Source organism: Podarcis cretensis (genome assembly GCF_951804945.1).
Source record: "Podarcis cretensis genome assembly, chromosome: 13".
Classification (NCBI taxonomy): Eukaryota; Metazoa; Chordata; class Lepidosauria; order Squamata; family Lacertidae; genus Podarcis; species Podarcis cretensis.
Genome location: NC_137182.1, coordinates 3,599,016 through 3,610,392, shown reverse-complemented (window position 1 = coordinate 3,610,392; position 11,377 = coordinate 3,599,016). Strand labels below are relative to the sequence as shown.

The window sequence follows — 11,377 nt, the reverse complement described above, 5'->3', positions numbered from 1 at the left end:
CAGTTTTAGTTGCACAGAAATAATGATTATGCAACCATATACTTTATTGCTTTTCTGTTGGTAGAAGACTACACCACAGTGACATCTGCTGGCATTAGAAATACTACCAACTCATTATTGATTCTAATACAGCTCACCACAAGCAAAAGTTTTCATTTCTCTCATATATAACTTCAAATAATTTTACCAAACCATATTTTGTATACTAGACACAATGAAATACCACAGTAATTGCCCCGCCCACATTAAGATAATCTCCCAGCTGGGAGAATTTAGCTCCCTGAATCTGGTTTTATGTCTCAAGCTATATTGAGACACGTGCTGTACATTGTGAAGTAATGCAGTATCCAAGGTAGCAGGAAGCAGAGGGAATTTTAGAAGCCTTTGGATCTTCCTGATGATTTCAGATACACATGCAATGGAAGTTAACAGAAGAATTGGGAAAAAAATATGGGAAGGACTAAGATTTACTGCATGTACAACTATAAAAGAAAATGTCATGAAAATGATGTATCGATGGTATGTAACACCGGTGAAATTAGCAAAGTTGTATAAGATAAGTAATAAATGTTGGAAATGTAAAGAAAAAGAAGGTACATTTTACCATATGTGGTGGGAATGTAAGAAGGGGAAAAGCTTCTGGGAAATGGTATGTAATGAATTGAAGAAAATGTTGAAATATACATTTGTTAAGAAACCGGAAGCATTTTTACTAGGCATTACAGGTAACAAGATAAACAAGAAAGAAAAGAAGCTATTTTTATATGCAGTGACAGCAGCAAGAATACTGATGGCCTAGAAATGGAAACAGGAGGAGCTACCGACGATAGAATGGAGAATGAAAATGATGGACTATGCAGAACTTGACAGAATGATGGGAAGGATCCGAAATTGACGAGATCAGAGATTTACAGAAGACTGGGAAAAATTTATTGAATATTTGCAAAAATTAAGTGATAACCAGATAACGTTTGTAAGTTTTAATGAAGCTCTGTGATGGAAAATGTTAAAATAATTATTAAAAAAATAGGATTGAATATATAATAATAAAATAACTAATAAGGTAGAAATGTGGAAGAAGTAAATAATAAGGTAGAAATGTGGAAGAAGTAAAATTATGAAGGATTTGCAGACAAATTGAGGGAAGTCTAAAAAGTGAAATAAGATGTAACTAAGGTGTATGGAGTGTATAATTTTGTTTTGTATTTGAAAATCAATAAAAATATATATATATAAAGGAAGTTAACAGAAGAATGCAGATTTCCTGGGAGTAAGACTCAGTGAGCTCACTCCCAGCTTAAGTATGTACTTTGTGAAGACACACATCAGATTGCACTACTGTATATGTTTTTCATTTGAGACCATACTGTTTTAGAGGCGATATACTGTATTGGCCCAAATATAATCTGCACTTTCCCCCCAAATTCTGACAGTGAAAAGTTAAAAGCGTGGCTTATTTGTGACCTTATGCAGCCGGCAAAGCGGCGTGGCTCCCCCCACCCCCCGGAAGCAGCCCGGAAGCATGGGCCGTCCACTGACCCACCCTCCAAACCCTTTTCCTGCCCCACATGCCTGGCTGCTGCTGCTGACACTCTTAATTTGGTGGGAAACAGAAGCAGGGAAGGGAAAGAGGCCTCTTACCACCTCCCTCTAGTGCCGCATCCAAGAAGCCCACAGGGAAACTATTAGAATCATAGAATCATAGAGTTGGAAGAGACCACAAGGGCCATCGAGTCCAATCCCCTGCCAAGCAGGAAACACCATCAGAGCACTCCTGACATATGGTTGTCAAGCCTCTGCTTAAAGACCTCCAAAGAAGGAGACTCCACCACACTCCTGGGCAGCAAATTCCACTGTCGAACAGCTCTTACTGTCAGGAAGTTCTTCCTAATGTTTAGGTGGAATCTTCTTTCTTGTAGTTTGGATCCATTGCTCTGTGTCCGCTTCTCTGGAGCAGCAGAAAACAACCTTTCTCCCTCCTCTGTGTGACATCCTTTTATATATTTGAACATGGCTATCATATCAACAGAGCACAGACACACACACACTGCTTTATTCTAAAAATAGAGATTCCAGAGTTTTAGGCTGAGAGAAAGGCACCTCCCAGCCTGGAAATTCCTCCCTTTTCATCGCAGATGGGTGGGGGCTGAAGGCACTCTGCACTTGCTCTGGGGAATCGTCTTTCTGACTACTGTTTCACATGATCCATAGGCCTTGAAAATCAGTTCGGTGGAGGCCTTGCTAATAAACCCTGATCTCATGCTGCACAAACCAACTATTAATAAAAGGTCACTTAATGACATTAAGCATTATTATTATTCTTTATTAAATTTATATACCACCTTTCATCCAAGGACCACAGGGTTTACAGTGTTACATGTAGCTTAGTTCAGATCACAAATGTGACTAACTTGAGAACTTGATCATACACTTCCAACAATTTATAGAGAGGTGCTTTCTCAGCCATAAATAGTAGACTCTCAGACTGAAAACAGCAAAAACACTAATTAAGAATAGTTGCTTCCAAGTAGCATAGTAAGATTTATTACAGAAAAGGTGTTGTCATGCAAGTGGCAGAAGCTGAAGTCATTGTCCTTTAAGCCCAGTACCCTGATCTAAGCTGCAACCCTAAAGCACACTTGTCTGGGAATAAGCCCCACTGAAACAGTGAAATTTATTTCTGAGCAAACATGCATAGGGCTGCAGTAGTTAACAAAAGCCACCAGAGAAATTAACCTGAGCATTATGGTACCACACAATCACCATTCACCTTGGTGAGTCAAAGAAAGACATTAAGTGCTTAAGATGGTCTGTTAAATGACCAATACATATGTATGGTGGTGAAGCTGAGATCCCAGAGGAAATCGGCCATATCTGACACGTGTATTGTATTGATACTTGGTAATTTTTAGCTACTACTTTCCCAACATGACCTTCTCTACCCTCTTGAACTTTTTGAGCTCAGCAGATAATTCCCAGTATCGAAGGTAGAGCCACATTAGCCTTCCATTCTGACGTTTATTGGTGTTAAGCAAATTACTGCAATAGGTATCATGCCTGAAAATATCTTTTAAGCCAGTTTCCAGGTCCAGGTCCACAGCAACTGGATCAGTTGCTGCTCTAATCAGCAAATTCTTCTCCACTTCCAGTCGCCGGTGTCTTGGTAGCACAAGGCTGCAGTAGATGTCCTGCCTTTCCGTAAGAGCATCTTCAAAATCTTTTAGTAAAGCAGTTGCTCTCTTTTGCCACTGCTCTTCCTTCTCCAGGCAATTCTGATACAAAGCACCGGCAGCTCCAGAGTGCTGCAGAATCTGCTTCTCTTGTTCTAATTTTGTACGTTCTTGTTCCAGAGTTCTTCTTTCTTCTACCAGTTTACGGCTCTGAGAGACAAGGGCTTCACGGTAACTTACTGTCCTGTTCCTTTCCTTTTCCAGTTCCAGTTCCAAATGGGCAACTGTGCGGCGGTTTTCTGTGATTATGTCACGATATTTAGATTCAAGTTCTCTCTGTACTAATGAGAGCTTCCTATAGGTATCTTTTCTCTCTCTTTCTATCTCTTTCTGAGACTCCCTGGACCAGATCCAACCTGCAATGCATGATTAATACCTCATGGTTAATACTGAAATTTTGCAACAAAAATATCTAATAATACTTCCAAAAATAGCCCCAACATTAAGGAAAATACCTATCTGTTAAATTATGCCTAGGTCTGACAAAGTCCCACTGGGGAGTACAGGATGTTTTTGATGCATTTTCCCCTCCTTGGTTTTAATGTATCTAAGTGGCTTTGTTTGTAAGTCGCTTTGGGTTGCCTTGGACAAGATAAAGCGACTAAGAAATTTAATAAATCATAATAAACATGCGGGGGGTTGAGCCTATGGGTGGGGTGAAAGTTTTGGCACTTGCTAGATTTAGAATATGACCCCAGTTTAAAATAAGTTGCCAACACGGCAAACAAAGAGAAAGAAAGCGAGAGACCCTTGACTACATTATTATTATTTTCTGAAATAGAGATGCAGACATAAATACTATGATGACATTCCAACAGCCACCCTAGGCTTCCTGCTTTATTTAAAGGAACCCCCATTACTTCTGAAAGCACTTGTTGTGTTTGAAAGTCACCTCAATTTCAAAAGTCTTGTTATGTGATATGAAGAGCAGCTAGTAGTGGTACTGCTGTGGCGGGAAGGGAAACTGTCTTTCCGTGAGCTCTGGCACTCGTCAGGGTGTTCCCTTGTGCCAGAAGTGGTTTAGTCATGCTGGCCACATGCCCTGGAAAGCTGTCTGTGGACAAGTGTGGTCTCCCTCGGCCTGAAAGTGAGATGAGCATCGCACCCCATAGCCACCTTTGATTGGACTTAACCGTCCAGGGGTCGTTTAGCTTTTTTTTTTTTTAAGTGGCAAAAAGCACAAAGCCCAAACTCCCTGCTTATCTGGAATTAGTCAAAGCATTCTTTGGATTCTAGCCATTACTTTAATATATCTCTCCTGGAGCCTCACCAACCCCCCCCCCCCAAAAAAAAAACCAGACAAACAACAATTATAGTGATTTGACTTTTTATATGCACTTTATACTTCTGGACCAGAGGAAATATTACATTAAGAACTTGAAAACTACATTTTTTAGGAGAAAATTATTTACCCATAATAAACACATCTAACGCCAGGTTTGCCCATATCCTATGTACAGCCATCACTCTTACTCTTTTTTAATAAAAAAGTAAAACGTATTTCTTTTCCTAAGTTTACATTGGCTTTCGTTGACTTTATCCCACATTAGGTCAAGCCCACTGCAGTTTTTTAAAAAATATTATTTTTATAATTTATTCAATTTGTATACTGTCTTTCATCCATAGATCTCAGCGTAAAAATGCAAGGTTTCTAAGAGCTTGCTACATTAAATCACCTAGTCCAGTTTGTACCAATTCCTGTTAAGATAACTCATCCAACAAACTGCAAAAAGGAGAAAGTCTAATTTTATTTCAAGTGTCACTTACGGAAGGCAGCCAGCCCCAACATGGGAACCAACAAAGCATAATTCCATTTGCTTCCATGGCCTTCATCATCCCTTGCATTAGGATGGATGTTCCAGTTAGGAGGGTCATTTAAATTATTCATGGACAGACCTTTCAAATTAGAGGAAACAAAACATTTAGGTTGTTTTAATACCTGACTGTAAAATTCATTCTCAACAGATGCGTTTAAACTGACACAGTACCAATACAACTCTCAAGGGAAGGGGTGGAATAGTTTAACGCCCACCAAGTGGTGGGGATGTGGCCATGAAGGTGAGCCAGGCCTCAGATTCCCTCCTGTGCGTTGGCTCTGCCCACCTTCCTTTCTCTTTGCCCTCTTCCTTCTTTCCGCTGCATCATTTGACCCTTTACTTTCTCCTTTCCTACTACTACAGTGGTGCCCCGCAAGACGAACGCCTCGCAAGACGGAAAACCCGCTAGACGAAAGGGTTTTCCGTTTTGGAGGCGCTTCGCAAAAAGAATTTCCCTATGGGCTTGCTTCGCAAGACGAAAATGTCTTGCGAGTTCCTGCGGGTTTTTCCCCCCTTTCCCCCCCTTTTCCTAAGCCGCTAAGCCGCTTATCAGCTGATCCGCTGATAAGCCACTTAACAGCTGATCGCTAAAAGCTGCTAAACCGCTAATAGCGCTAATCCGCTAAGCTGTCAATGGGCTTGCTTCGCAAGACGAAAAAACCGCTATACGAAGAGCCTCACGGAACGGATTAATTTCGTCTTGCGAGGCACCACTGTACTTTCCTGCCCCCAACTTTGCCCTAGTTTCCGCTTCTCCTGCTGATTTCCCTTCACATTTTCACTCACAGCCCATCCATATAGACATATTCCTTACACATTCCTGTGGGAATAATCATGGTAACAGGCGTGGATAAGAGAAAGGGATTTGTTTACTTGCTACTGATAGTACAAAGGAAACACCTAACTGGCCTTGTGCTTTTACTCACTGGTGTTGCTGGGAGCAAAGGTCATTCAGAGGCCTTTCTCTCAGGTGAAAACACACATACTCCCCAGCCTGCATTTGGCCAGTCCAGCCTATTACTTTCACTTCCATCTCATCTATGCAAAGGTACCTCTTGTCAGGGCATGCAAAGCAGTTCACAAGAAAATGGCCAGCCCAGTAAATGTGGAACATTGCATGCAGAGGTTAGGCAGTCACTCTCCAAAATTCAGTCATAGTGCATGTACAAAAGGGATGGGGAACCTGTGGCTCTCCAGATGTTGCTGAACCACCATTTGCATCAGCCCCAGCCAGCATGGCCAGTTCAGCAACATCTGTAGGGCCACAGGACTCCCCATCCCAGGTTTACTAGCACTTTAGTACTTTTGAATATTCACAGCATTTCTAAATGAACATGAAAGACAAGGACACAAGAGAAATAAATAAATCCTTACCCTTAATTTCTCTTTAGCAGTCAAACAAATTTGATCACTCAGAAGATAAAGGGAAAAGCCTCTTGATCAAAGCCATCCTGGAACTAAAATTAAGTTAAGCAGTTCATGTTTTGCAAGGAAACATGGGCATACATTTCTGAACACAGTACTAAAATTATTTTTATTTCGATGAACTTTTTAAATTGGCAACACCAGGTTGCTAATTCAAAGTATAATTTTTATCTTTACTTGCTAAAAGTGATAAGATCAAGGGTTTGAAAGAAAACAGGAACTTTTCTCTTTTTAGGACATGGAATATCATGAAATCTAAGTTCATCCCAATAAAAGCCCTGTGCCAATATTTCTAATAATTTCAACAGCAATCTGTTTAACAGTGGGGGAGAGGATATTTCCATAATAATTGACAAAAGAGTCCCAAAGGTGTTGCGAAATAAAAATTTACTGACTTAACTTTATATAACTTGACTTTATATAACTTCTCTACTGTCACAAAAATAAAGGTGAAACACAGCCAGATGGGCGGGGTAGAAATAAATAAATAAATAAAAATTTGTACCTGCACATCCCACTGTTAACAAGCTACATATCCAGAAGCTGTTTGAAAAGGCCCAAGTTTACCTTGACTATTTATCACTTTATGCCAGTTCAAATGATAATATCCATGCGTGAATGGACATTTACAGACAAAATTTCATTTGCCCAGATGTCACCAGAAATGCAATGCATTTCAAATGAATCAGTTCACACTTAGTTGCCAGGCTTCATGGGCATCTGTATCGATGTTTACATTTAAGACATACATTACTTAATTTCTCTACAGTGACTGGCCACTGAATATTTGATTTAATTAAACCAAAAAGCACTTGGGTGCTGAGATGACATCAGGCTAACTGACAATTCTACTGGCAGTGCCAGCTCTGTGGTAGCCCATTGACCCAGGCATCTCCATTGCTGTTTTCATTTATCTGTTTTAGTTACTGTTTCAGCCAGCATGGTCATTGCAAAACTATATTTATTGCTCCTAAAACAGTTATCAATTAAATACTTGCAGAAGGTTACATGTAAACTACAAAGGAAGCTGTAAGTCACTATCATATTAATTCACGGATCACTTTATTTTAACCTGAAGTTATGAACATGCCAGTGTGAACTAGCCCTGTGTTTATAGGAATCAAGCGATAAACACACATGTAGAAGAGGCCCAGTTTTTTTGACTGTATGATGTAAACCACTCCTTTGGTTGTGCTCACTCCTTTAAGCACTAACTACTGCTAGAGGCCACTGACCTTTGGGCTATCACTCTATACGTTTCATGGCCACATCTGAGAAATATACCCAAACTCTTAGAAGCCCTCGATACAGATACACACATACAGCGCACCTATGCACTTTCATTCATTCATTTTATTTGTATTTCCATACACAAAAAATCATGCTCAAAAGCGGCTTACAACAAAGAAAACAGGAACACATTTCAAAATCAAACAGTGAAAAGTCAATTTCATAATAACATAGCAAAACAGCACAATAGCAATTTTAAAACACAAAAAACACAGTACATTATAAATGTAAGATTATGTAAACAACACCTAGTATCCAACAGCAAGAATAACAAGCCAGCTTTACAGTTTCACCTTGGTCCTAGAAAAACCCCTCCCATGATGTTGCTCACAGTCCATCCTAGGGGTTGGGGTACCTGAAAACATCCCTCCTCCCAGTATGCACTTTCATACCAATATTTGCCATATATTGGTATGAAAGTGTATACTGGGAGGAGGGATGTTTTCAGATGGGGAACTTGTGGCTCACCAGGTGCTTGAGGCTAGCCAGTGGCGTGGCCAGGATGGTGTCCAACACCTGGAGGAGGGCTACGATCCTCGATAAAAGCAGTATAAATGTTCACTGCACGTAGAAAACTAGCCTATCAGGAAAGCCTAGGCTAGAACCCTTCAATCCCTCAATGTTATTAGCTCTCTCTACTTTTAATTTTTTTCTGCTCCAGAGGAAGAACATTTAAACCACACAAATCCTTAACCGCAGCCTCAAGTGGAAGAAGCCCAGCCAACTCCACCCAAATCTGTTTTCTTTCTGAAAAGCAGAACCTTTTACTTGACTTATAAAAGGACCACTTAATGTTTGAGACGTAAGAAAAAGAGGGGGGGGGGACGAGGGGAAAAAGACACGGGTTTGTTGCTCTTCCACGTGCCTTGAAAGCATCCGGCGAAGCCTTTAGTTCAGTGTTTCCCAACCTTGTGCCTCCAGCTGTTTTTGGACTACAATTCCCATAATCCCTTGCCACTGGTCTTGCTAGTCAGGGATGATGGGAGTTGTAGTTCAAAAACAGCTGGAGGCACAAGGTTGGGAAACACTGCGTTAGTTCACCTATGTCCCCTGCAGGGGAGAAAATCCGGCCCCCAAGTACCTTATGGGTCGAGTTCGATTCCGCCTTTTCGCACCTCCGCTTGTCATCTGTCAAGCTTTCTCTCGGTCCTGGGAGCAGAAAGAGACACGCAAATGCTACTGTAAAAAGGGCTGTTTTATTCTGTTTTTAACGTTGCTTTTGGTGCGGTGATCCGCCCTGGGACTGAAGGGGAAGCGCGGGCAAGAAATATAAATTTATTACACGAACATACCTAGCTGTTAGTATAAAACGTGGGCATTCTCAAGCGCCCTCCCATCTCGCGGGAGGGAAAGACGGAGGAAACCAGAGAAAAGCTTCCCCCGCAACCTCCGCGCGGCTGCGACCACCGAAGGTTTCTCTGCGCCTGCGCAAGGTGCCCTTTCAAGCCCCGCCCCGCTCTTGGAACGAACCATCCCTGTGAGGACAAGGGGGAGGACGATGATAATGATTATTTTCCCCCTCGGAAAGTCTTTCGAGTACGAAAGAGCGCTAGGCAGACATACTTTTCCTCTTTGGGGGAACCGAGAAAGGCATTTCGCGCCTCTGTCCCTTTAGACCGTGAGGTGCCTTTGAAGGCTACCGCTTGTCCCCCCGTCTCCGGTCGGTTGGTTCCTCCCGCCCGCCGTCCCTCCCTCGACAATTGTTCGGTCAGGGCGACCTTCCCCCGTTCCTCGTGCGCAGGCGCAGTCAGCCCGATCTCTGCCCGGCCTAGTTTCTGAGGGCCGGTGCGAAATGGCGGCGGCAGTGGCGGCTTCGCAGGCGTTGCGGCGCTTGAGGCAGCTCCGCGCGGTAAGTGCGCGGCGGGAGCCTGGGGAGGAGGAGGAGAGTCTCAGCCGTCCGGAGACGACGAGGGAGAGGGCGGCGCCGCTGCTCCACAGGCAGCTCCGCACCGCCTCCCTTTCCCCCGTTCCCCAAATAACCCCGGTGCGCCCTGCAGGCCCCGCCCGTGGCCCCGATCCTCCTCACAGCCCGGCCCGGTTGGCTAGCCTGAGGGGGAGGCGGGTGGCCGGGCCTCAAGGTCACCCGCGGATTCTCTCATAGATCCATCCTTTGCCTCACATGGACAATCCATATAGACAGATCTATATTATGCTAAAGCAGAATAATAGAATCGTAGAGTTGGAAGGGGCGCTGAGGGTCATCTAGTCCAACCCCCTGCAAGGCAGGAATATGCAGCTGCGCCATTAGGGAACCTGCAACCTTGGCATTATCAGCCCCACACTCGATTCACCTGGGTCACGTGTCCTAGCAAATTACGAAACATTTATGCGTCCTCATAAATAATGTGAATGGCATACTTTGAGAGACCTTTAAAAATAAATCTTAAGCATTAACCCCAGTAAAGATGAAGAGGCCGTTTCAAAGGCAGCTCAGTTTCCCTTCATTATAGTCACATCCTTCTAAGATGATGCCACGCTTCTAAGATCATGTAGTAATCTTCCAGTGGTAGGATAAGAACAATTAGGGAACATTGCAAGGATCAGTGCGGCTCTCCATGTGCTGCCTCTCAGCTAGTTTTGGCACATGTACAAATGCTTACAGGTGCACCCGTTCTTTTGGGGTGAATTAGATGGTGCCCCTTGAAGTTCTGTTGTATGTAGCAGGTCTTGGCACCCAGGTCTCTTGATGCTCAAGCATCTGTATAAGAACATAAGAATAGCCCGGCTGGTTCAGACCAATGGCCCATCTAGTCTGGCGTTCTCTTCTCACTGTGGCCAACTAGATGCCTATGGGAAGAACATGAGCACAAGAGCAATCTTCTCCCACCCGCCCCACAGTTTCCAGAAACTTGTTTTCGGAAGCATTGCTGCCCCCCAACTGTGGAGGTAGAGCATAGCCATTGGCAGCCCTCTCCTTCTCCATGAATTTGTCTAATCCTCTTTTAAAGTCATCCAAGTTGGTGGCTGCCACTGTCTCCTCAAGAGCAAGTTCCATAGTTTGACTAAATCTCCAAACATTCTGTTTCATTGGATGTCTACAAGTTCCAGTATTATGAGAGATGGAACTTTTCTCTATCTACTTTATCCATGCCATGCATAATTTTATAAACTTCCATTGTATCAACTCTTACTCACCTTATCTCTAAACTAAAAAGTCCCCAATGCTGCAGCTTTTCTTCATAAGGCACTTGCTCCCTCCCCCTTAATCATTGGGGTGAACCTTTTCCAACTCTACAATATCATTTTTTTAGGTGAGGCAACCAGAATTGTACACAGCAGTCCAAATTCAGTTGCATCATATATTTCAGCATTATGATGCCAGCAGTTTTCTTTTCAATTCCTTTCCTAATGATCCCTGGTATGGAATTTGCCTTTTCCCATGACTGCAGCAAACTGTAGCTTGCTGTCTAGCCAGGCAAAAGCACTCGAAGGTAGTATGTGGAGCAGGGCCAGTGAGAAGTGCAGCTTGGAGAGAGCAGAAGTGTCTTGACAGAGTCCAGAGGGTTGGCTATAGATGCCTAGGGAGTCACATTTGGTCCCTGGGCCTGTGCTTCCTCCACCACAGTTGTAGGGGAACACCAAGCCAGTCTGGCACTTCTGCTTGAGACCTGGGTT

At 43.0% G+C, this 11,377-nt stretch overlaps 2 protein-coding genes across 8 annotated transcripts in view; one reads left to right on the top strand and one right to left on the bottom strand.

Moving 5' to 3' along the window:
• Positions 1 to 2,307: 2,307 nt before the first annotated feature.
• CCDC127 (coiled-coil domain containing 127) lies at positions 2,308 to 9,119 on the bottom strand. Of its 5 annotated transcripts, none has more exons than XM_079950054.1 (4): positions 9,055 to 9,119; positions 6,422 to 6,504; positions 4,998 to 5,126; positions 2,308 to 3,586 (listed from the first exon to the last, which is right to left on the bottom strand). In XM_079950054.1, the coding sequence occupies exons 3-4, from the start codon at positions 5,116 to 5,118 to the stop codon at positions 2,916 to 2,918; spliced, it is 792 nt and encodes a 263-aa protein (XP_079806180.1). In that variant the 5' UTR covers positions 5,119 to 5,126; positions 6,422 to 6,504; positions 9,055 to 9,119; the 3' UTR covers positions 2,308 to 2,915. The 5 variants fall into 5 exon arrangements, with proteins under 5 accessions (XP_079806180.1, XP_079806182.1, XP_079806183.1 ...); XM_079950056.1 differs by lacking the exon at positions 9,055 to 9,119 and adding an exon at positions 8,878 to 8,985; XM_079950057.1 differs by lacking the exon at positions 9,055 to 9,119 and adding an exon at positions 8,878 to 8,980 and having other exon boundaries at positions 6,422 to 6,498.
• Positions 9,120 to 9,461: 342 nt separating this feature from the next.
• Positions 9,462 to 11,377, top strand: part of SDHA (succinate dehydrogenase complex flavoprotein subunit A) — a 35,559-nt gene continuing 33,643 nt past the window's right edge. The window contains exon 1 of one of the 3 annotated variants that reach the window (XM_079949566.1): positions 9,462 to 9,611. In XM_079949566.1, coding sequence (XP_079805692.1) covers positions 9,555 to 9,611 — 57 coding nt within the window. In that variant the 5' untranslated portion in view covers positions 9,462 to 9,554. The remainder of the gene's footprint in view (positions 9,612 to 11,377) is intronic. The other 2 variants (XM_079949564.1, XM_079949565.1) reach the window with 2 other exon arrangements.